The sequence below is a fragment of the Scyliorhinus canicula genome, chromosome 20 (genome assembly GCF_902713615.1).
Source record: "Scyliorhinus canicula chromosome 20, sScyCan1.1, whole genome shotgun sequence".
Taxonomy (NCBI): domain Eukaryota; kingdom Metazoa; phylum Chordata; class Chondrichthyes; order Carcharhiniformes; family Scyliorhinidae; genus Scyliorhinus; species Scyliorhinus canicula.
Window position 1 is genome coordinate 71,554,610 of NC_052165.1, and position 24,650 is coordinate 71,579,259.

General features: G+C 45.4%; 1 protein-coding gene across 3 annotated transcripts in view; it reads right to left on the reverse strand.

Moving 5' to 3' along the window:
- pdzrn4 (PDZ domain containing ring finger 4) overlaps positions 1 to 24,650 on the reverse strand; it is a 578,179-nt gene that overhangs the window by 184,922 nt on the left and 368,607 nt on the right. The window contains exon 1 of one of the 3 annotated variants that reach the window (XM_038780407.1): positions 9,015 to 9,160. The exons of the other annotated variants lie outside the window; for them this stretch is intronic. Coding sequence (XP_038636335.1) covers positions 9,015 to 9,083 — 69 coding nt within the window. The 5' untranslated portion in view covers positions 9,084 to 9,160. Of the gene's footprint in view, positions 1 to 9,014; positions 9,161 to 24,650 lie in introns of those variants that run through there. 3 annotated transcript variants of the gene reach the window in all.

Consider the following 24,650-nt stretch of genomic DNA (forward strand, 5'->3'; position numbering starts at 1 on the left):
CTGAATGCTTAAGCTATCATGCCTCCCACAGACAGCCCCACAGGAGCATGAGCTGCTCCACCAGCCATTTGGGGAGGGCGATGGCAGTCTCGGAGGAGGGGGGGGGGGGGGGGGGCAGGGGTGCAGAAACATCAAAACAACTGCATGCCCTTCAGCTTGCAGGGGAGCATTTACTACAGCGCATGCAGGATGTGGAGCATTACGACAATGGTCAGGGACATTTTCTTCAACTGAAACAACAATTGGATCCCCACTCCAAGCCTCCAAGTCAGTGAGAAATTCAGGAGGCGGTGTTCAGGTTGGCATTGAGGCAGGCTGTTAGTACAGACTTAAGGGTACTTTACTCTTGACACTTAGGGCAGCATGGTAGCGCAGTAGTTAGCACTAGTACTAGGGCGCTGAGGACCCGGGGATCGAATCCCGACCCTGGGTCACTGTCCGTGTGGAGTTTGCACATTTTTCCCATGTCTGCGTAGGCTTCACCCCAAAAGATGTGCAGGTTAGGTGTATTGGCCATGCTAAATTGCCCCTTAATTGGAAAAAAAACAATTGGGTACTCTAAATTTATGTTAAAAAAACTCTTGACATTGGTTGTCTGAAGCTTGTCAAGGCGAGAAACCAATATTTCTCGCCTTGACAAGCAGGCCAAGTCACTGAGTGTCTTTAAGACTGAGATAGATAGGTTCTTTATTAATAAGGGGATCAGGGGTTAGCGGGAGAAGACAGGAGAATGGGGATGAGGACTATTTCAGCCACAATCGAATGGCAGAGAAGATTCGATGGGCAGAATGGCTCAATTCTGCTCCTATATCTTATGGCATTATGCAATCGAGTTCAGCAATTTGATTTAGTGGCGGAGTGGGAATGAGTTGCCAGATTCTGATAAAGAATTCTTTATTTTAAAAACTGTTAATATGTTGAAGATTTTTACTGAGTGAAGCTCTAACCTCTCTATCGCATTTCAATCTATCGTGATTTAAGAGCTCCCCATGGTAGCTGGACATTGGATCACATTTGCAAATTCCTCTACCTCGGCACAAAGAGATTGGCCACACTTGGGCAGTCAACCCCCTTGAGCATCTCAGCACAGTGGGCTAAATAGCTGGCTTGTAAAACAGACCAAGGCCAGCAGCACAGGTTCAATTCCCCTACCAGCCTCCCGAACAGGTGTTGGAATGTGGCGACTAGGAGCTTTTCACAGTAACTTTATTTGAACCCTACTTGTGGCAATAAGCGATTTTCATTTAATTTCATTTCATTATGAGCTGTTTATAGAATGGAGCAATGATATAATACTGAAGATGATCAATTGGCTTATTATGCGTCTGCTGGCTCTTCCATAAGAACTATCCAATTAGTCCCACTTCCCTGCTCTCTACCCAACAGCCCTACCGGTGTTGTCTTTTCAAGAACATCCAATTCCCTTTTGAAAGGTGCCATTGAATGTAGCTTCAATCACCCTTTCAAGGATTATATCTTAGACCATAACCACACAGTGAAAAACATTTTTCATCTTCCCTTCTTTTGAACTCTTCATCATTTTGAATGCCTCTATTAGGTCTCCCTTTAGACTTCCCTGCTCCAAAGGTAACCATTCCAGCGTCTCTCATATTTATACATAACTGAGATCCTCATCTTTGGTAACGTTCCAGTAAATCTCTTCCAGACCCTCTCTCCAAGGTTTTGGTATCCTTCGAAAGGTGATGTCTCCAAAATTGGACAAAATACTCCAGCTGAAGCCTAATTCGGAAAGGTTTAGCGTACCTTTCTTGATTCAATGTGAATAGTACTGGGTACCGAAGTAGCCAAAAAAACTGCACTGTCGGCACATCAGTACAGGGAGAGGAAAATCAAAACGTGCTTAACTCACAACACTGCTGAAAATCATCGAGCTTCGCTTCCTTCTTCGAGCAGAAGAAATAAAATATGCCTGTTTGCAAACACAGGGACCAAGTGTCAATCATACTGACACCTGGACCACAACATCAGGCTGAAACAGCCATTCATCTACATCATAGACAAACTCAGATGCTTGAATGATTGACAGATGGTCTTTTATTAACAATTATGCAAGTTTTAATCAGTGTTTCTCTCACTTAATTAAAAATATGAAGTACATTTTGACGGCGGGAAAACTGCATATTTGACTTTAGCCCTGATGACAGTGTTTAGAAAAGACAGATAGAAAATTTCTTGCCAACTAACGCGGTGAAAGTCAAAGTTTATTTCTTCCCCATTAGGTTACTTTTTGCCTCGTTAATTATGACAGAACTGGAGAGCAATACTGCAGAATTACGGACAGAAAAGAGAAGAGGGAAAACAAGACAGGTTAGAGTCCCTCCCGACTAAAGTAGGTTTTCTTTGACAAGTGACGCAGTTTAAATCTGATCATTCAAAGGAGAATCATTTTTGATTTTGATGGACGTGTTTGTGACAGTGACTATTCCCTAACTGCCACTTCCATGATTGAGATTGCCACATTCTCAGTCATTGTGTACACAAAACCCCGCATGCCCACGGTTTCTGTCCTATCCAAATTCTACTGGCTCCCTCTTACCCAATGCATCCAGTTCAAGGAATCCAGTCTCACTTTTCAAAACCACCCGAGGTCTTCACCCCACCAATGTTACTTGAACAATCTTCCCCAATGCCTTGTCCAGTCTGGTGCCCCCACCCCCCTCAAACCTGCCCCCCCCCCCCCCCATCAATTGTTCAAAATCTCTTTGTAAAGTCTTCGGACGATATTTCTCATTCGTAAAAATCCATGGGTGGGATTCTCCATAGCACGACGCCAAAATTGGGATCGGCGATGGGCAGAGAATGGCTTCTGACGCCCAATTTGGGGCAGGCGCCTGTTTGCCTGTTTGCAATGCTCCGCCCCCTCCATCGGCGTCATCGGGAAGTGCGCGGCGTGCAGTCGCAAGGCCGTTGGCGCATCATCAGCCGGCCCACCTGTGATGCTCCTCCCCCGATGGACAAAGTCCCCGACAGCACGGGCCACATGTGATCCCAGAGGTCAGGAACCTGGCGTGCCGGCTGCGGACAGTGTCCAGCACCGCCACAGTCATCCAGAATCCCTGCCGCTGGTCAGGGAGGGGGGGCGGAGGGTACTGCTAGGGCTGGGAGGAGAGGGGGTGACCAGGGGCTGGGATGTGGGGTCTGTGTGGGCGGGTTAGGTTTCCAGTATGGCCGGTGCCATGTTTTCCAGCGCGACTGGTGCAGCTTGTCATCCCTGCATGCAAGGCCCGGGCCTTGGAAGAAATTAAACTTTGATTTTTTTGGGTCATTGTGTTTTCTTTATATATAAAAAAAGGTTCAACATGTGTCACCCAAGGTTTGGGCATAGGCAAGGGTTTTATGCATTCATATTAATTTCTTACAGATTTGATGGACACTTCTGTTAACATAAATATGCCTTCTTCATTCCCCCGAGACAAGTCCCATTCCAGATATTTAGGGAGAAAATCCAGAGAGAGACCAGTCCGGTGCAATCCTGCGGAAGTGCTCATGTGCATGGAGGTGCTGCCTTGTGAATGAGTGATTCAAACCGAATCCCATCTGCCCAGCAAAAGATCCAATGGCGCTATTTTCAAAAGAGTGGAGAATTCTCCCCAGTGCTCTGACCAATACCTCAACAAACATCACATAAAAATAGATTATTGACTTACTAAAGCATTGCTGTTTCTGGGATCTTGCCATGTACTGATTGGCTGCTGCATTCCCACATCACAACAGTGGCTACACTTTTTTTCTATTCATTCATTGGATGTGGACGTCACTGGCAAGGCCAGCATTAGTTGCTCATCCCTAATCGCCCTCAAATTGCCCATTTCAGAAGCATCTGAGAGTAAACCATATTTCTGTGGATTTGGAGTTACATGTCGGCCAGACCGGGTAGGGACGACAGATTTCCTTCCCCAAAGGGCTTTAGTTTTTACGACAATCAACAATGGTTACATCATCATTAAGACTTTTAATTCCAGATTTTATTGAATTCAGATTTCACCATTTGGCATGATTTGAACCCAGGCCCCCAGAGCAGTACCCTGTGTCTCTGGATTACTAGTCCAGTGATAATATCATTGTGCCACTGCCTCCCCTATCTTCCTAACATCATTAGGTGTAATGGGCTTTTGGACAACCTGCGGTAATGAAAGGTGCTTTATGAATGCAAATGTTTCTTCTCCACTTTGATTTTAGTTTGGGCAAAAGTATCAACCTAGCTCACTCAGCAAGAGGGAAGAATACAAAAACAAGGGGCAAGAGATCAGACTTTGTTCCCAAATGGCTGATTAGCTCTACACTGGCACCAGTTTTCTTATTCACTGTGTATCAAGTGGGGGATAGTTTGCATTGGAAGGAAGAAGCTGGAAGAAGCATACTCGAAAATAAACTGGGATATTTAAATGAAAAAGCATGGTTTGATTCCAGAACTGCAGCTTGGCAAGGAATCCATGCCTCCAGTAGAGGGAAGAAAGAAAACGTTACACAAAGTGGACTTGGAACAAAAAAAGCTTAATTTTAACAGGTGGCGTGCTGTTACAATGTCATAAAGGCACCAATCGCTCTAAGGGATTGTGTAAACACATTTTATGTTCATTTATTTAATCTAGGTAAATGAGAATATTTAACCATAAGGTGGAACGCTTGAAGACATCAGCAGCAGAGCTGTGTGTGCTGCGTTCTGCTCACAGGCCAAAGTGAAACTGAGACTGGATCACACTCCCCTTTGAATGATGCCATTCTGCTATCCCTTAAAAGGCATAATATTACAACAACGGGTTGAGCTGCAAACACTTCCAGTTTAAATGGACACGGTAACATCATGGGTGAAAAGGAGCTTCCCTCAATTTCCTCCTCCACACAAAACCTTGATCTCAGATCAGTGGGAAATAACCCAGCCAGAAAGGGAGATGGCCACTCTTACTCCATAAAATCCCTTTAATGGTGATCATTACAATGAAAGGCACAAATGTATTCAGAGGAAATTGGTAAGCAATTTCTCACACCACTGCCAAGTTCCACTTTGCTCGTCCTGGATTTCCCCTACCCCTTGCTTTATTTACACATTATGTGGAGAAATTGGGACCATTTTCTATGGAAAAAGAAGGTTGAGGAGATTTGATAGGGGTATTCAAAATCATGAATGGTCTGGGAAGAGTAGATCCCTTGCAAAAGGGTCGAGAACAAGAGGTCACAGGATTTAAAGTAATTGGGCAAAATCCAAATTGAAGTAATAGGGTAAAAATCCATATTAATGCACATGGTTTGCAATGACCATGGAGTACAGGGATTTTTTTGAGGGCTATTTGAAATGGAAAAAAAGTGATGCCAGACAAAACTTCTCCACGCAGCTCAAGTGTGGAATACACTGTCTCGAGAGAGTGTGTGTGGCGGAGGCAGAGTCAATCCGAGTCATCCAAAAGGGAATTGGACTGCCATTTGAAAAGAACACGCAGTTATGGCAAGGAGGTGCGAGGGGGCAGCCCGGTAGCATAGTGGTTAGCACAGTTGATTCACAGCTCCAGGGTCCCAGGTTCGATTCCCGGCTTGGGTCACTGTCTGTGCGGAGCCTGCACATTCTCCCCGTGTCTGCATGGGTTTCCTCCGGGTGCTCCAGTTTCCTCCCACAGTCCAAAGATGCGCAGGGTTAGATGGCCATGTTAAATTGACCTTAGGTTAGGTGGGGTTACTGGGATAGGGTGGCGGTGTGGGCTTAAGTGGGGTGCTCTTTCCAAGAGTTGGTGCAGACTCGATGGGCCAAATGGTCTCCTTCTACACTGTAAATTCTATGAATCTGTGAATAACAGGAGACGGCACTGGGTAGTCTTTGATTCTATTGGGCCAAATGCAGGCAAATGGGGTTAGCTTAGACCGGGCGATTGATTGGCATGGGCCAGTTTGGCCCGTGCTGTAGATTCTATGACTTCATTCGGAGGGCTGGTGCAGACTCGATGGGATGAATGGACTCCTTCTGAGCTTGCACCAGTTCTGTGGTGACATAAACGGCTTCCAGCCTGACAGTAATGGAGAGGGTCCCTTTTAAAGCCAGGTCTCTTTAGCCAGTGCTGCTTTAGCTGCCTGGGAGAGAGAGAGAGAGAGGGGGGGGGGGGGGGGGGGCGCTGGCACCAGACCACTTGATAAAACACAACGCTCTTTGTCAGATCACTAAACAACAGTGCATGATCGCACCGACTGCCGCGGGGGGGGGGGGGGGGGGGGGGGGGGGGGGGGGGGGGGGGGGGGGGCAGAGCCAGTGTCACAAGCACGGATTGCTGCAAAGCCTTGATATCATATCTGTCCCTTCCTTCCAACAATAGAGCTCCGGGTGATAGAAAGCGCAGGGAGAGGAGCTGTGAGCCGAGTCAAATTACTGCACAGAGAGTTAATGCTCCGGGCTCCCACATATTAATAGTTACCATAAATACAAAAAGAGGGTTTCCCCTCTGCACCTGAACAAGCACTTGTTTACACAGGTGTTGGAATGTACAGTCCGGTGCAAAAACATGAAACTCTAAACATTAACTCATTTCTCTCTCCTTGGGTTACCAGTCTGACCTGCTGAGCGTCTTTATTTTGCTGCGGTGCGTTATCAAGCAGTTCCGACCCACTGCGTCTTTATAATTAATAAAATAATTAACAGCCGCTTGCATCACGCATAAATAAGAGGGCACTTTGCATTACTTATAACGCCGATAAAATATCAGGCGGCAGCAAACCCCTTCCACACTCCGCTTCAGAGAATTGGGGAAATACACAGCGCGTCCGCTCAGCTTGTCCTTCACAACGCAGCAACTGTCTCGCTTCCCAGCTTCAAACAGTGATTAAATCTTCTCCCAACCCCCCCCCCCCCCCCCCCCCCCCAGCGAGAGAGAGAGTTTTCTTGCATTCCATGTCTGCATAGAATCGTATAGAACGGGTTTCGTGAGGCTTTGATCAAACACACATTCCCACTCAAAGGCATGAAGCTTTCGCAAGGCGGCAGGCAGTGGATGCGAGGCACATGCAGCAGGTAGCGGGGGCATGAGGAAGCCGCCCTCTCCCAACATTACAGACCCATAATCGCGACGCTGGCCAAAGGTTGAGCTGCTTCCTCGCTAGATGCTCCTCAACTGAACCTCAATATTCATTCAATTCCGACCTTTGATAACAGAGGCAAGAGTAACCCACCACTGCTTCCTAAGTACTGTTGACCAGGATGTATTGTGTTTTTTTTTAAAAAGACCAATTTCAATGCTTCCGAAAGAAACCGAGACCTCGGTACCTGCAGTGTCAGTAAAATGCAACATGCAAATATTCCTACAGGTTGGCCTGGAATAACAAACAGTAAGTTCAATGCAATATTTTAGACCTATCTTTCCTTCTGCAAAATGCCTGTCTCCATGTCTCTCTCTCGCTGGGATTCCTTAAATACGATATTCAGGGGGATTTCTATTAGCAGCTGATGAATGAAATTTAAGATACACATGTTCGCTTCATTTGTTTGCAACTCGGTGGCCCATTTCAGCTTTAAAAAATCCATTACAGATAAGCCTGTCTTATGGTAACCGTAAAAGCTGCAGCATTAGCTCAGTGCCTGTTATAAAAGGAGGCGACCTACTTCATTCCTCTGTTGGAACATCGCACAGATTATATTAAGGGGTCTGGCGTGCAGTACAAAGTGTGGACACGTTCATCCCAAATGTTAAGTCATTCAAAGCTCTTTTCTCCAGCGCTTTTTTAATAACAACTTTTTCTGGGTCAAGTAGCCCTTTGCGCCGTTCGCCGAACCCGAGTTAAATTCGGAATAGCCCAGGTTTGAACAATACACTTCATGTTGGAGCTGAAGTGAGGATGCTTCATCGTCCCTTTAAATAAAAGAGGCGGCCTGAGTTTCTGGGAACCGTGCAATGACAACCTGTTAGATGCTCGAGTCAGCGAGGCTAGTCGGTCAGCACCTGTGGGTGACACTTCCAGCATTGCTTCTGACACTTCCATCTTGCATTTATGTAGCGCCTTCATCGTGATAAAACATACCTACAGGCGCAAAGTGGTCGCCGAATCCCCCCCCCCCCCAATCCCCCCCTCATGTATTGAAGTCAGGGTCTATGTGCCAAAAAGTTGCCTCCAATTTACCCCACCGCCTCACCCTCTTGATTCTTGAAGTTCAAGCTAAATTGTAACTAAAGCTAAATCATGGTATGTCGACGCATGGCATTTTACAGCATAGATACCGGCCATTCAGCCCAACAGATCTGTACTAGTGCTTCCACTCCACACCAGCCTCCTGTCTGTTTCATCCAACACATCACCTCCCCCGCGTGTGTACCTTTCCAGATTCCCATGAATCCACCTGTTATTCGGCGCAACCGCTCCGTGTGGTGTCAAGTTCTACCATCTCTGGATGAAGAAGTTTCTCCTGAACTCCTTATTCGTGACTCATTTAAGATTTCCGCTTCCCAGTTTTGGATTCTTTTGCCGACCCCACCAGCACCCCTTCCCAATTCTAAAGCTCTCAATCAGGTCACTCGTTGAGACCCCCGGTCTTTTCAGCTTTTCGTGATGGGTTTAAAGCTGGTACCACGGTGTACCTATCAGGCTTGCTCCGAGGGGAACAGAATGAAAGGAGTTTCAAAGTTGTCCAACACCGCGCGCAGAATGGATTAAATGTCAACACCAATAAACTTGCATGGAACTCCAGAAGCAAATCCTTGGCAACTTTCTGGTCAGTCAGACTGGATTGAAATACAAGGACATGCAGCACTACAATTATTCTGTTAAATAACACCGATTGTTAACCAGAAATGAATGGGGGGGGGGGGGGGGGGGGCTGATATCGATCACCAGTTGTAAACTGCAGGTGCAGAAATCCACAAAGACATTTTGTTCAAAAACCAACAGAACTCGAGTGGGAAGAACAGTTACTTTCCCCCCTCAACCCCCCATGAAATTAAACAGAGCATCTGCAAAGAAGACCGATTTCTTACTCGGGTCCCACATTCTCCAGCAAAGCTTAACTGTTCCATCCAACTCACCTGAGAAACTTCATACAGTAGTTTGTAGTGCTCGTCTCTCTTCTGTAAAGTGCACAGATTGCAGCCCATTATAGGTCAGCAGCCAGCCCGGAGACAGACCACCGTCCAGTTTTTTTTGTTTTGTTTTGGTTGCCCAGAGAGGGACTTGCACTGACTGGGGAGGAGGAGGGAGGGAGGGAGGGAGGGAGGGGGGAGAGAAGAGAAACAAAAATCACCCTTCAGACACAGCCTGCCTTCTCTCATCAGTCACTAAGAGCCGTGCTCTCAATAAACATACACAGCCACTGTTAGCTAGGGTACTTGGCTGGGGGGGGGGGGGGGGGGGGGGCGTTGGGGAGGAGGGAGGGGGGGGGGGGTCTTGGAAATGAGCAGCAGGATTCGCGGTTGTTTCCTTGTCGTATCTCACACACAGTTTTGATTCAGTTCAAAGCAACACACTCCCCCTGCCTTTGCCTCAATGCACATGACTACACTGATTCCAACTCATGCATATTAATCAGGGCTTCATTGATTATTTATGGCACGTCGTGATGGTGGGGAAGGACGGCTTTGCTTATGACAGATGAATATCCCACTAATTGGGAAGCAAATATATTGTAATCCAAATTACATTTTCGGGACAGAAAAAAAAACCGTGCACCGCTTTGTTCAACAAACTCCTGGAGTTCTTGCATTATTGCTCCAAATATATTCAGACTGGTAATTAGTTAATCATATTTCAAAGGTGAAGCCTCCGGAGGATGTCGTAGGAATTTACACTTTGGCCCCCATTTCAAAGGGCTATGCCAAATCCCGTCATTTGACAAGTTTACAAGATTGAGGAACTCATTCAAACTTTGGAGGGGGGGGGGGAGTTGTAGTTGGAATTCCTGCCAGGAATCACTTCTAGGACCACAACAAGTCAGACAGAAGCTCGAATTTAGATGCACGCCCATGGCAACAAAGTCCACATGATATTGGGGAGGGGGGGGGGGGGGGTGGACTGTTGCGGGAAAGGTCCCCAAACTATTCCTCTCGCTATCTGAATATTGGGTTTTCTTAATTCCAAGCAAATATCGTCTCATGCCGAACAGCACCGAAGACCAGAATGGCAAGTGCATCGAGAGTCATCTGTTGCCTATCAGCTCTCACCCCTGGGACACAATAATCCGATTTTCCAGGGCGTAATGTTACTGACCCGTTCACAGGAGAGCAAAGAGGCGACCTACGTGCAAGCATTTCTCAGCACCAGTGCCCTGTGACTGCCACACAGCGTGCCAATGAGGCTCTCCCTAAAGCAGCTTTCTAAATTAACTAAAGAGACACGGATTAAGCTTGATCCACTTGGCACTCACTGCCTGTGCTGAACGGTGCCAAAGCGGCTCTTGCCCCCCCCCCCCCCCCCCGCTAGTCTGCTGTCCTGTCACAGCGTCCCAGTGTTAAATTCCGACTCAGAAAGTCGCTGTTCAGAATGCACACGGTTAGTATGGGTTAAAAACTGACTTAATGCGTTGTGCCCGCTGCCTCTGGACCCGGATAACCTGTTAGTTGGAGAGCTCTCTGCCAGAAATTAACCCCGTTGGACTCCGCCCCCGCTCCACTTTGGTGGCTATTTAGCAGTGAGCTTGTCCCTTTCCCAGTGCTGAAAACGGGGTTGTTGCCTCTAGCACACGATATGTGAGAGAGATGGAGACAGTTATACAGCTTGGAACAGGGTGAGGAGGCAGGTCTGCGTTCTACCACAGGAGCAACACAGTGGTTAGCACTGCTGCCTCACAGCGCCATGGATCCGTGTTCAATTCTGGCCTTGGGTGACTGGGTGAAGTTTGCACTTTCTCCCAGTGTGTGCATGGGTTTCCTCCGGGTGCTCCAGTTTCCTCCCACAGTCCATAGATGTGCAGGTTAGGAGGATGTTAAATTGCCCATTAGTATCCAAAAACAAACGTTCGGTGGGGTTATGAGAATAGGGCGGTGCCTGATTGGGGTGCTCCTTCGGAGGGCCGATAGACTTGATGGGCCGAATGAACTCCTTCTGCACTGTCCGAATTCTATAGTACCTCAGCTCCCAAGAGGAATCGAACCAACAGTTTTGGCATTATTCTGAACCAGGAGTCATTGCACTAAGTGAACTACCCATGTCCACTCTCCCCCTCTTATTCCCCCAAGAGTTCTCACCCACACAAGATACTGTCCTTGGCCATTTCTGCAGTCAGCATGAGGATGAGGGTAGGCAAGCGGAAAGTAAGTAGAGGAGGAATCAAGGACAGCAGCAAAGGGACATAACGCATTCGAATGGGAAGGGCAGGTAGCAGCGCGGAGAGCAGGATGGGGGAATGGGACGGACGGGGTCAGGGAAGAAATGGCAATGTAGTTCTGGGGGATGATGCAGGGCAAGGAGAAGGGCAAACCCGGAATGCAATGAGGGGAAAACAGAAAGTGGGAATGCCGATTGCGATTTGGGAGGAGAAAGGGAAATGCCAGATGAACCGGGTGTGAGTGCCAACTGGAGGGGAAGGAAGAGTGAAACATTCTGACACTGGGGTGGGGCTGAGCTGGTAGAGGTGGCACAAGTGTACCAGCCAGGACTGAAGAAGCCAACATCTCTGTGAAAGACAGAACAGTTCCATGCGGGTTTGTGAACTACTTAAGGAGCTGGAAGTGGGAGAGTGACTATTGAAGTAACATTTGGATAAGGGGACAGACTGCTGGATATGTTGGAAATTCAAAAGTCATCCCCCCCCCCCCCCCCCCCCCCTGCTTTGAACTAAAAAAATGTCATGATTAAGATTCCCCTTAAAACCAATTTGAATGAATGTTGGGTAAATTGACAGATCAGAGGTCAAAATCCTGCAAGAGTTTATTTTACAATTCCAGGCAGTTTTTGAGTTATCAGTTCTTAGGGAAATGAGTCATTTTATTTTTAATGAAACTATTGGTCAGCTGTTGAGTTTTGCCAGTTGACAGGAACACTGTAGCTGTCAGAAAATTAATCTAAAAATGATCAGACTGAGGTGACCATCATAAGCTCAATTACTCAACAAAGAAAATGCCTTCCATTTGACATGACACTTTCCAAGACCTTAGGATGCTCAAATGCGCTTCCCAACTAATGAAAGACTTGTGAAGTACACTCATGACTGTAATGTAGGAAACATGACAGTTAATTCATGTACAATAAGATTCACAATCAGCAATGTGATCATTACCATGAAATCAATGTTACTGATGTTGGTTGAGGGATAAGTATTGGCCAGCACACCATGGACAACTCACTTATTCTTCGTTGAATAGTGCATGGGATCTTTTACATACACATGAGAGGGCAGACTGGGCCTCTACCCCTCATCACATCTGCAAGACAACACCTCTGAAAGTGGGGCACTCTCTCAGATCTGGAATTTCAGCCGAGACCTTGTGCTCAAATTCCCAGAGTGGAGCTTGAACCCACAACCTTCTGATTTAGTAAGAACTCTTACAACACCAGGTTAATGTCCAACAGGTTTGTTTGGAATCACCAGCTTTCGGAGTGTAGCTCCTTCATCAGGTGATGCTCCTTTACCACTCACCTGAAGGACCTATGCTCCGAAAGCTAGTGATTCCAAACAAACCTGTTGGACTTTAACCTGGTGTTTAAGACTTCTTACTGTGCCCACCCCAGCCCAACGCCAGCATCTCCACATCATGGTTTCTGATTTAGGTGAGAGTGTTTCTGTTTCAGCAATTACAGAAGAATGAATGGAATGCAAAGGATTTAAATGCAAATATGGGGTAAGTGACTGTTCAAAGAATAACAGATACAAAATGTAAATAATATTAGTCAAGAAAATATCTGCCTGCAAACACTCTGAAAAATGTGTCAATTTGGTAACTTAAAAATGACTTTCAACTGACTACATTACACAATAGCTCTTTTTAATTTGGATAAAATGTATGTAGGGAACTTTATATTTGCAGTACTTTACAATGATAGGAAGTCAACAAGTTTCAAATTGTAGATTTTGAAGTCAATTATAGATCTGGAAAGTCCCCAGCACCTGCAGACGTTTACACAGCAGATGTCAGGTCACCTTACCACCACATAAGCAGCTCCTTTCATTTTCCTTTTTTCCTGAGGCTCCTTGTTCTTCCTTATAATTACAGTATAGATATATTTTTTAATTGACTTATTTTCTCCCATACACCTTTTTGATTTACTTTGTACTTGACAACTTTTTTGATTGTGATGAGAGTTTGGAGGGTTGCCTCCTGGCAAAGAAGGTGGTACAGTAAACGTGACCCCACATGAATGGCAAGTGCATATTGGCAGGTGCTGAGGCTTTGAATGATGCTATGTAAATATGAATTGCATCTTCCTTTACATAATGTACTCTTTGATGGTTCTCCTCAAGCAAAGCCAGCAGGAGACCTCATCATAGAGCCATAGAATTCCTACAGTGCAGAAGGAGGTCACCTGGTCCTCTGAGTATGCCTTGACCCTCTCTGAAAGAGCAGCCCACCTAGGCCCACTCCCCCGCCCTATTACCATAACCCCACCTAACCTGTACATCTTTGGACCCTAAGGGGCAATTTGTCATGGCCACCGCCTAGCCTGCACATCTTTGGACTGTGAGAGGAAAGCGGAGCACCTGGAGGAAACCCACACAGACACAGGAAGAAAGTGCAAGTTCCACACAGTCACCCGAGGCTGGAATTGAACCCGGGTCCCTGGAACTGTGAGGCAGCAGTGCTAACCACTGTGCCACCGTGCCGTCCTGAAAGGACTCATTGGACTCTTCTGTCGCCTCAGCATTGCTGGCAAATGTTGCATGAAACAACATACACTTGAAAGTCCCTGGGATATTTATTTCATGGTATGTGGAGAGACAACGGTGGATATAGTTGGAAAATAACAATTGGTCTCAATGCTCCTGAGTTAGGCTGGTTGCGTGGGTGGGGTGAGGGTGGTGTGGTGTGGCGTGGCGTGGAACCATGCAGTGACTTTCCAGTGACTCCTGATGGAGAATCTAGGGCCATATTGGCAAATATTAGAGGAGATGGGTCTTGGTGTGGTTATGATTTGAAAACTCTGGTCCTGGAGATTGTCTTGGGAGCACGATGCCTGTGGGATGGTTCAAAATTTTCAAAGGGCAGCAGGGAATGGGAGAACCTTCTCACTGTCAATAAAAGGCCATTAACCTCCTGTAGAAGGGACTGGGGCATTTGGGAATACAATTTCTAAGGCTGTGTCTAGGGAACTCGAGCAGTCTGGTGCACATTAGTACACAGCTGTTGGACTCGCGAAAGAAAAGGTCTGCATTTGATGGTGAAAGTTATGCGGCCTTTTAATAATCTGCTCTGGTAGCTATGCATCACCTTAGTCTGGCCTGGTCACCCTCATTCACACGAATTTATCCTACTGGCCTTCTGATGAGCTATCTGCTCTCTTTCAAAAGGCAGTGGTAGGCTGGCACCAGGCAGCAATGCCCATTTCCTGGAGATACTCGATGCCACTAACAGGGTACCAATTATGGCACATGCAGTCAAAAACAGATATAGGCGCGATTCTCCAGCCGCGTTGTGCTCTCGCTTGAGCGCAATGCAGCCGGTGAATGCCGGGAGAGGCGTCCAGCGAGCCTCCCGACAGCCTCCGCGTCTTGAGAGTTTCTCCAGAGTCCCGCGAGACATCGGAGTCGGAACCCCATGCCAAATGGGCGGGACCAAATGACGCTTGTGAAAGTCATTTCCTATGACCTACCTGCGCAGGATCCACCGGCCTCCTCAAGGAGGTTGCAGCCGTCCGCCAATCAGTGCTGATCCAAACAAACATGGACCAGGCGGAACGGTAGCTGGGGGTCTCCCAGACCTTCGGAGATCCCTGGGTAGTCAGGATAAGTGCAGCTTGGCTCCCTGGCCCTCCACCTGGAGCACGGGGACCGTGGCACTACCCAGCTGGCAGCATGATGCCCAGATGGCACTGCCAAGACTGCAGGAGCATTGCATGGGTGCCAGGTTGGCAGTGGACAGGGGTCCAAGTGTCAGGGTGGCGCTGCCAAGGATCAGGTGGTGAGGGGGACCATGCCCATTAAATGAAGGCGGGTGGGGGTTTGAAGGTGGCGGAGTTCATTATAGATAAGTAGGGGTCACTGGAAGGTTGGGGGGTGTGATTGGTGGAGGTCTGAGAAGGGAGGGGGTGTTGAAAGGAGTCTTGGGGGGCTGAAGAAGGGGGGACTCCCAGGCACACCATAGCGGAGTTCGTCACTTCAGTGGTATTGGGTCCTGTTCATGTGTGTGGGGGGTGATATTGCCCATGGGTGGGTGGAGGGGGCAATTATAAGCTCAATTAGAGATCGGGTCACCCTTTCAAAATGGTGGCCCAATCTCAGAGTTCAGTTCTCCAGTGCTAAAAAAAACTCTTAAGGGCGGGATTCTCCGGTCATTGGGCAGACACAGCCGGAGAGTCCCGCCGAGATAAATGGAATTCTCCATTGTAAACGGCTCACCACTTGGCACTCTTGTGGTGGGCAGGGTGGGAGAATCCAGCCCTGTGTGGGCGAAACTGGTGAGAAACTTCCCAGGGCCCAAAAAAGTGACTAAGTGTCATTGGGTAGCGGTGGGGAACTCGCTGACAGTGCCGGCGGTAAACTCCACCAAAAAACCCACCACAAATTAATATATAAAGCTTTTGGGAGAATCGCGCCCATACGGTGGGTCCCAGAACCTATCCAGATGTCAGGTTCCTGACCCCGTTTTGGAAATCCTGCTGGATGTTGACGAAGGCCAGGAATGGCCTCATCTGTCCTGATTCCATCTCCATTCAGCATGGTCAAATAGTGCGTCACCATTTATTGTCAAGATCATACGCATCGGGAAGGGGCGAGGGAGCTGAAGAATACTCGGAATTGGTGTAACCGAACCGATGGAGTCAGAACTTGCGGGAGTCGGTGACGCGAGAAAACGACCAAGGAAAATACAGAGAATTCCAGCTCCTACACGGGGTCAGCTTTTTAATTGGGGAATTTCTGGAGACTCATCTTCTTTATATAAAAGAACAGAAATCCCCAAATCCCACCTCTGGTATCGTACGTTGAGCAGCACTTCCCAATCTGAATCGTGATCAAGATTATCTTTGATTTTCTTTCTAACCGGGTTGGTGTGATTATTGCTGCACACCCTTTCTCTCTCCATCACTCTGTACTGTCTCCCAACCCGAGTGTGAATAAAATTAGGTGGTTCAACTAATGAAATTCTATTTGGCGCTCTATATCAGATATAAAATTCCAGTGTTCTCCTCTCCCTCATCCCTCAGGGTTTATCTTGTAAGAAAATTGTGTGGGGGATTAGGGGTCAAATAATATGGAATGAATATAGGCCCATTCGGTTAAAAGTTACTTTGTGTAAACTCACAATAAAATGTGTTTTAACAGGAGTCAAGGCTACCTTGCAAAAAAAAGCAAGGTTAACTCCCTTCACAACAACGTGAACTTACTGATAAGAAATATAGACAGTGTGTTACAAAATGGTATTTTATGGTCCTTGACATTACATCAGCACATGCAATGCTATCCCTGAAAATTAAAACCACAATCAAATGAAATATGTGCAGGTTAGGTGGATTGGCCATGCTAAATTTTCCCTAAGTGTTCAAAGATTAGGTGGGGTTATGGGGATAGGGCGGGGGTTTGGGTCTAGGTTGGGTTCTCTTTCGGAGGGTTGGTGCAGACTCCATGGGCCGAATGGCCTACTTATGCACTATCAGGATTCTATGATTCTAATGCTAGGCCTCAAGTCTTGCTATCTTACTGGACATTGTCCCCTGACAATGCAACATTGATCAACATGACTGTTGCGTAAAGTCCAAGTCCATGAATAAATTCAAACCATTTCCTAGAAATTGAACAGGCATCCTCATTAAAATATGTGGTCTTTTCACCAAATATAGGATACTAATTAGGGGTGTTATACTACTCATCAAATTAACATCTTTCATGCAACCATTAATTATAAACCCCAAACTTCATTATAAATATTTCTCAAATAAAACTGAATCTTCAGATTCTCATAGATAACTTCAGGCCTGCAAATCTCACATACTCGGGGATTAAGGCAACATTATTTCTTTAATTGATGAAATCCTTACTTTCTTCTGAAATCTATAACAAATCTAAGCATAGAATTCCCTAATAGAAATAAAAAATAGTTATCTTTTCTTTCTGGGATTTAGCTAGCTTGCAATTTTGATCTTTTGTATAACCACCACAATTGAGAGCTTTCATATTATAATAAATTTGTTTGCGCTTTAATCTTTAATCATCTTATTTAGACTTCTTTGTCAAAGACTCACAAACCCCACTCCAGTTCTCTCGTGGTGAAAGAACATTTACTGAAGACTTTTACCGTATAATATATGAGAAATTACAATCTATTTAAGAAATAGTTGTAAGAAGTCTGTTCAAGGAGATGGTAATAATTCTGGATGATTTGAATCCTTCATTCCGAGGTCACGCAGAACATATAAGCCAGTTGCATGTCTTTTGGCCTAGTTCGCTCCTACTGAATGTGAAGGGAACTAAACTGAAGGTACATTAGGCCATGAATAAACTTCAAATATCAATAAAGGTTGTAGTACATCACAATTGAACTATAGAGACTCCAGCCTGGTTTTTACTGAATTAATCAATCTTAGGCAAGAGTGCGAGGTCTTCAACGCCCCCAATTCAGGGAAAGGAAATATTAACTTAGACAGGCATCACACTATTGATTGCTACCTGGGTAGCAATTTCACCTCAGAGTTAGAAAGTTGTTGGTACAAGTCTCACAGCAGACACCTGAGCAATCAGTCTCGGCTGACATACAGTGAAGTACAGAAGGAGTGCTGCACTGTCAGAGCTACCATTTTTCAGATGTAGATGTTAAATTGAGGCTTCCCACTGTAGATGCAAAATGGAACATGGCGCTGTTTGAAGAAGAGCAGGTTCATGAGTTCTACACTGATGTCCTGACCACCATTTATCCCTCAATTAACATCAGTGGAAACAGATGATCTGGTTATTTACAGCATTGCTGTTTGTGAGAACTTGCTGTGTGAAAATTGGCTGCCACATTCCTTACATTGCAACACTGACAACACTTCAAAAGTTCCTCAATGGCTGTAGAAGGCTTTGGGATATCCCAAGGGCGGGATTTTCCGGCTCCAACACTGGCAGGCATGGTTGCGGGCAGGATGGGAAATTTGGAGGGCTGTTAAAAAGTCAATGGAAAACCCCGGTCTAAGATTCTCTTTCTTTTTCATTATTGGAAAGCGTAATGCATCCACAGGTTAAATCCAACAGTTGGTGAAGATGTAAGATTGATACTAATAGGCCATCAGCTTCATTTCAGGCTTTGGGCTGCAGTTGCAAAGCAGCTGAACCAAATTTACTTGTCATCAATGTACAGGAGCTTAGCTGAACATCCTGTCCCCAGCTGTAGAACACGCTATAGATGTTGCACGCTTGTCAGTTTTCATCTAGTTCAATGGTATTACTATAATGTAAGTGACAGAAAATGCTGAAATAGTGCATGTTAATTCAGATTCCAATCATTTCAAGAAAGCTCATCATAAACAGGACTGACGGCTTTTGACATCATCTCGGGTTGGGTCCATTCATGTCTAAAATGTGCAATCTATCACCGTTGGGTGGCTCATTTCTACAACTGCCACACTTCATGAATTCTACACTGGCAAGGTTAAGCTTGGAACTCAAGTAATTCTCCTTTCTGGGATCACCCAGTGATTTGGCTTCATAAAGTACTTGCATGCCGACTACAAGGTAAAGATTCAAATGTCAGCCCTGTATCAACAGAAGCATCTTTTCTGGACGCACAACATTAAGTGCTGTACTAGTCTAGAGATGTATGGTTAAAGTATGGTAAGAGAGAAATTACTACAGGAACAAAACCGATTGTAGCATCAGAGACTAACTAAATAAAATTGCCCAAACTTCAGGAAGCACAATGGTGATCATTTGGAGTTGGTGAATTGCGTCAGAAAGTAGAACTGAATTTAACTCTGCAATTCCTTCATTAAAAAAGTAATGACATTTGAAAAATACTAATTGGCCTTGAAAGGTGCTGGGACGTTCTGAGGTTGTGATAGGTAATTAATAAATGCAAGACTAGGGTGGCACGGTGGCGCAGTGGTTAACATTGCTGCCTACGGCGCCGAGTTTGATCCCGGTCCTGGGTCACTGTCTGTGTGGAGTTTGCACATTCTCCCCGTGTCTGTGTGGGTTTCACCCCCACAACCCAAAGACGGGCAGCACGATAGCATTGTGGATAGCACAAATGCTTCACAGCTCCAGGGTCCCAGGTTCGATTCCGGATTGGGTCACTGTCTGTGCGAAGTCTGCACATCCTCCCCGTGTGTGCGTGGGTTTCCTCCGGGTGCTCCGGTTTCCTCCCACAGTCCAAAGATGTGCAGGTTAGGTGGATTGGCCATGATAAATTGCCCCTTAGTGTCCAAAATTGCCCTTAGTGTTGGGTGGGGTTACTGGGTTATGAGGATAGGGTGGAGGTGTTGACCTTGGGTAGGGCGCTCTTTCCAAGAGCCGGTGCAGACTCGATGGGCCGAATGGCCTCCTTCTGCACTGTAAATTCTATGATAAATCTAGGTAGATTGGCCACGCTAAATTGCCCCTTAATTGGAAACAAAAAATAATTGGGTACTCTAAATTTATTTATAAAAAATAAATACAAGTCTTTCTTTCCAATACACTACAACTACAGTATTTGAACAAACTGCATTCCCTTCAAAGCTCAAGTGAAAACGTGGCCCGAATCCAGAGGTGGAATCTGGCAGAACAGCCGACTGCCAGTAGGAGGCAGTCTCCCTGCACTTCATCTTCAGAGTCAGTCTGTGCTAGTTAAGGGTTGGCATTGGAGCCACAGTCGTTTCACACCAAACAATGATGCTGAATGGACTCATTATGGCAAGGACTGTTGCTTGGATTCTGTGCCTAGTTCTTGTAGCGCTGCCACTAATAATTCCAGTGCTCTTAGCTCCTGTTTGCTCTGAGGTTCTCCAGGCACTTATTCCTATAGTTTAAAAATGAATATTCTTAATTTTGGAATTGTTGTCTGGGGTTCTGACCACCTGGTCCAAAATTCTGGCTTTTATAAAAATAGAACAGGAAGTTCCTTCGACTTCATCCCATCTTAGTTACATTATCCTAGTTTCATTCCAATCAGGGATTCAGTGCGTAATAAAACATTCCACAGCAATCGATCTCTCTTCGATTTGGTTGGTTCTCCCAACATCATTTAACTGGATGTGTCCAAGTGGAATTCCATGTCTTCTCGATCTTAGGATGGGTCTATTAACAATAATTAGCGCCGGCCTTAAAGGGGCAGGCCTCCTGCGGCAGCAATGTATTCTGAATTACGTGGGACTAAGTCCTATTTAAAAACAGCATGCTCTCGGTAAGGAATGCTAGTAGATGAGAGAGATGTTAAAACTGGTTCTGGCAAGAGAACTCAACGTCTGTCTGAGGGCAGCATGAGGCGCAGCGATGTTTTATTTGTCCCAGCAGGCTCAAGTGTTGTGTTGAAACTGTATCCTGTAAATGGACTGACAGCACAAATAGAGTTAATTGGGCGAGTTCTGATAGCCATTACTGAAACATGGTTGTTGGGACATCACAAAGTTGGGAAATTAATATTCAGGGTTATTTAACTTTTAGGAAGGACAGGCGGGAAGGAAAAGGTGGTGGGGTAGCTCTGCTAATAAGAGAGGAAATAAGTACAGTTCTGAGGGGTAATTCAGGCTCAGAGGGGCGATTTGGGTGGGAGTGACAAATGCCAACTGAAGGAAGAGAGTGATAGGTGTATTGTACAGGGCCCCCAAAAGAGTAGCCACACCGCAGGAAAGTGTTTAAATAAAGAAATAACAAATGCATGTATAAAGAGCACTGAATTAATCATGGGTGACTTTAATTTTTCAGATAGATTGGACTAATCAAATTGGAAATGGCAACCAAGAGAATGAATTCATGCAGTGCATTTGGGGCGGTTTCTTGGTGCAATATAAATAAACAATTTTTATTGTCACAAGTAGGCTTACATTAACACTGCAATGAAGTTACTGTCAAAAGCTCCGGGTCGCCACATTCCGGCGCCTGTTCGGGTACACAGAGGGAGAATTCAGAATTCTCAGCTGGTACGGGAATTGAAACCATACTGCTGGCCTTGTTCTGCATCACAAACCAGCTGTCTAGCCCACTGAGCTAAACCAGCCGTCCATAGGGCTGTTATGTTGTGAAGCCAACTAGGAATCAGGCTATTTTGGATCTGATAATGTGCAATGAGGCAGGTTCAATAAATTATCTCAAAGTTAAGGGTCCCTTAGAAAGTAGTGATCACAATATGATAAAACTTAGCATTCAGCTGAGTACGAGAAAATTAGGACTAAAAATATCAGTGTTAAATTTAAAGAAGGGGAATTATGAAGGTATGAGGATGAAAAGTGGACAAAGTGGACTGGTCATATAGATTAGTAGGTAAAACAATAGATGAGCAATGGCAGACATTTAGGGTAGTAATTCATGTCTTCCAGGAAAAATTATCCCAATGAGGAGGAAAGACTCTCAGGGGAGGAAGAACCTACTATGTATAACCAAGGAAGTCAAGGAGGTTATTAAGTTGAAAGCTGAAACATACAAGATGGCAAAGGTTAGTGGTGGACCAGAAGAGTGAGACAGATTCAGAATGCAGCTAAGATGAACTAAAAAAATAAATCAGGAAGGAGAAAATAACTAAGGGGAAGCTAATGAGAAATATTAAAACAAGAGCTTTTTTAAGTACATTGAAAGAGAGAAGTAAAAGAAAGGATTGATCCCTTAGAGAATGAAACTGGGCAAGTAATGATAGGAACAAGGAAATGGCAGAGGTGTTAAATAGATATTTTTCATTGGTACTTACTGCAGATGGTACTACAAGCATCCCAGAAATAGTAAAACAAAAATACCGGGAGGAATTAAATACAGTCACTATTACCAGAGAATTAGTTTTAGGTAAACTAACAGGGTAAGTCCCCTGAACCTGATGGTTTGCATCCCAGGATCTTAAAGGAGGTAATGACAGAGATTGTGAATACATTGGAAGTCATTTTCCAAAATTCTTTGGAGTCTGGAACTGTGCCAAAGGATTGGAAAACTGCCAATGTGGTACCCTTATTCAAAAAGGGGAGTCAAAATGCTGGAAACTACAGGTTCAGTTAGCATAACTTCAGTTATTCAAAATATTAGAATCAATTATTAAGGAGAGAATAGCAATGCATTTGGAAAGTCATAAACTGAACAAGCAGAGTCAGCATGGTTTCATGAAAGGGAAATCATTATTGGTCTGCCAGGGCAGCACGGTGGTGCAATGGGCTAGCCCTGCAGTCTCACAGCGCCGAGGTCCCAGGTTCGATTCCGGCTCTGCGTCATTGTCTGTGTGGAGTTTGCACATTCTCCCTGTGTTTGCGTGGGTTTCGCCCCCACAACCCAAAGATGTGCAGGCTAGGTGGATTAGCCATGCTAAATTGCCCCTTAATTGGAAAAAATTTATGAAAAAAATTATTGCTCTGCCAAATTTACTCGAGGTCTTTGAGGAAATATCAGCCAGAGTTGATAGAGGAGAACCAATTGATGTTGTATATTTGGATTTTCAAAAGGTTTTAATAGGTGCCACACAAAAGGCAAGATGTTGGAGGTAATATTCCGGCATGGATAGAGGATTGGTTAACTAACAGGAAGAAGCAAGTAATAATAAGAGCAGTCTTTCTCGGGTTTGAGGGCAATAACCAGTGTCAGAGGTCAGCTGGGACCTCAGCTCTTCACAATATTTTCAATGATTTGGAGGAAGGAACAGAGTGTACTGTGGTCAAATTTGTAGACGATACAATGCTGGGAGGGAAGGCAGGTTTTAAGGAAGATATAAATAGTTTACAGAGAGATATTGATAGGTCAGGTGAGTGGGTGGAAAATTGGCAAATGGAATTCAACTTGGGAAAATGTGAGGTTGTTCATTTTGGAAGAAAGAATGAGTAGGCGGATTATTATTTAAATGGAGGGAGACTGCAGAAAGCTGTGGCACAAGAGAACCTGGGGGTCCTTGTTCATGTAACCCAGTATGTTAGCATATAGATGCAGAAGGGAATAGGGAAGACAAATGGAATGCTGGCTATTATTAGAAGCGAGCTGGAGGATACAAGCAAAGGGGTGTTGCTGCAACTGTACAAGGTACTAGTGCCAGATTTAGAACACGGTGTACAATTTGGTCCACGTATTTAAGGAAAGATATATTATAATTGAGCCAATACAGAGGAAGTTTGCCAGGATGATCCTGTGTGTGGAGGGAGTGCAATATGAGGAAAGATTAAGCAAGTTGGGTCTGTACTCCTTGGAGTTCAGAAGAATGAGGGGTGATATGACTGAAACATACAAGATTTTGAGGGGGTTAGAGTAAATGTTGAGGATGTTTCCAATTATGGGAGAGTGTAGGACAAGAGGACATTGTAGCAGAATAAGAGGGTGCTCATAAAGACAGATTTGAGGAAGAATTTTTTTCTCCCAAAGAGTGGAGAATCTTTGGAATTCTTTACCCCAGGAAACTGTGGAGACTGAGTCCTTGGACATTTTCAAGACTGAGATCGACAGGTTTTTAATCAGTTGGGAAGCTAAGGGTTACGGAGATAAGGCGTGAAGGTAGTGTTAGAGCAGGTTATCTTATTAATGGCGGAGTAGGATTGAAGGACTGAATGGCCTCCTCCTGTTCCTATTCTTTATGCAGTTTTCAAATCTGTCCTTTGAATAAGACATGCGTGATTATATGGGCTGCATTCAGCAGTTTGCACACATCTAACCGACAAGCGTCAGCACATTCGCCTCTGAATCGAAAGGTTATGGGTTCACACCCCACTTCAGAGACCTGAGCACCTGTCCTAGGCTGCAATTCCACAACGGTACTGAGGGAGTGTTGCATCATTCAAATTAGGTGTTAAACCAGGGCTCCATCTGCCTTAGGTGAACATGCACTTCACTGCACTATTTTGTGACTGTGACTTCACTGCACTATTTTGAGGGACAGCGGAGTTCTCCCCCGGTATTCCTGGCCTCCCTTAGAAGACACCGTCTCTAAAATAGGTTACCTGTCATTATCATATTGCTGTTTAGTGAGCCTGCTGTGCACAAATTCTCTGTTATGATTTAGGAATGGAGGCAGTGACTATACTTCACAGCCAATGAAGTACTTTTGAAGAGCTTTGGAAAGTCTTGAGGTCATAAAAGGTGCCAGATAAATGCAATTCTTTCTCTTAAATGAACACACCCTGCATCTGGAATTGGTGGAAGCTGCCCCTCTCCCCACTGAAAGCGGTTGTTTGAACCTCTGCACAAGATGTCAGTGTCGAGCCACTTGGGCTTTCCCGCAGGCGATCGGGGTTCTGAACTCAAAGCGCTGACCTCCTGCTGTACTAGTGAGCGAGTGATAATGTCAAGTGCTGCTGCACCTGCTTTCAAACAGACTGTCAGGTAAAAGAAAACCATAATGTGCCCCGACTGGCCCTGTCTTTGGTTACCTTACCTTCTGTACAGCATTAAGACTCGTGTTATTGGATCTGACTCTTCCTCACGACTGACTGCTATCACATTGCGGAGCCAG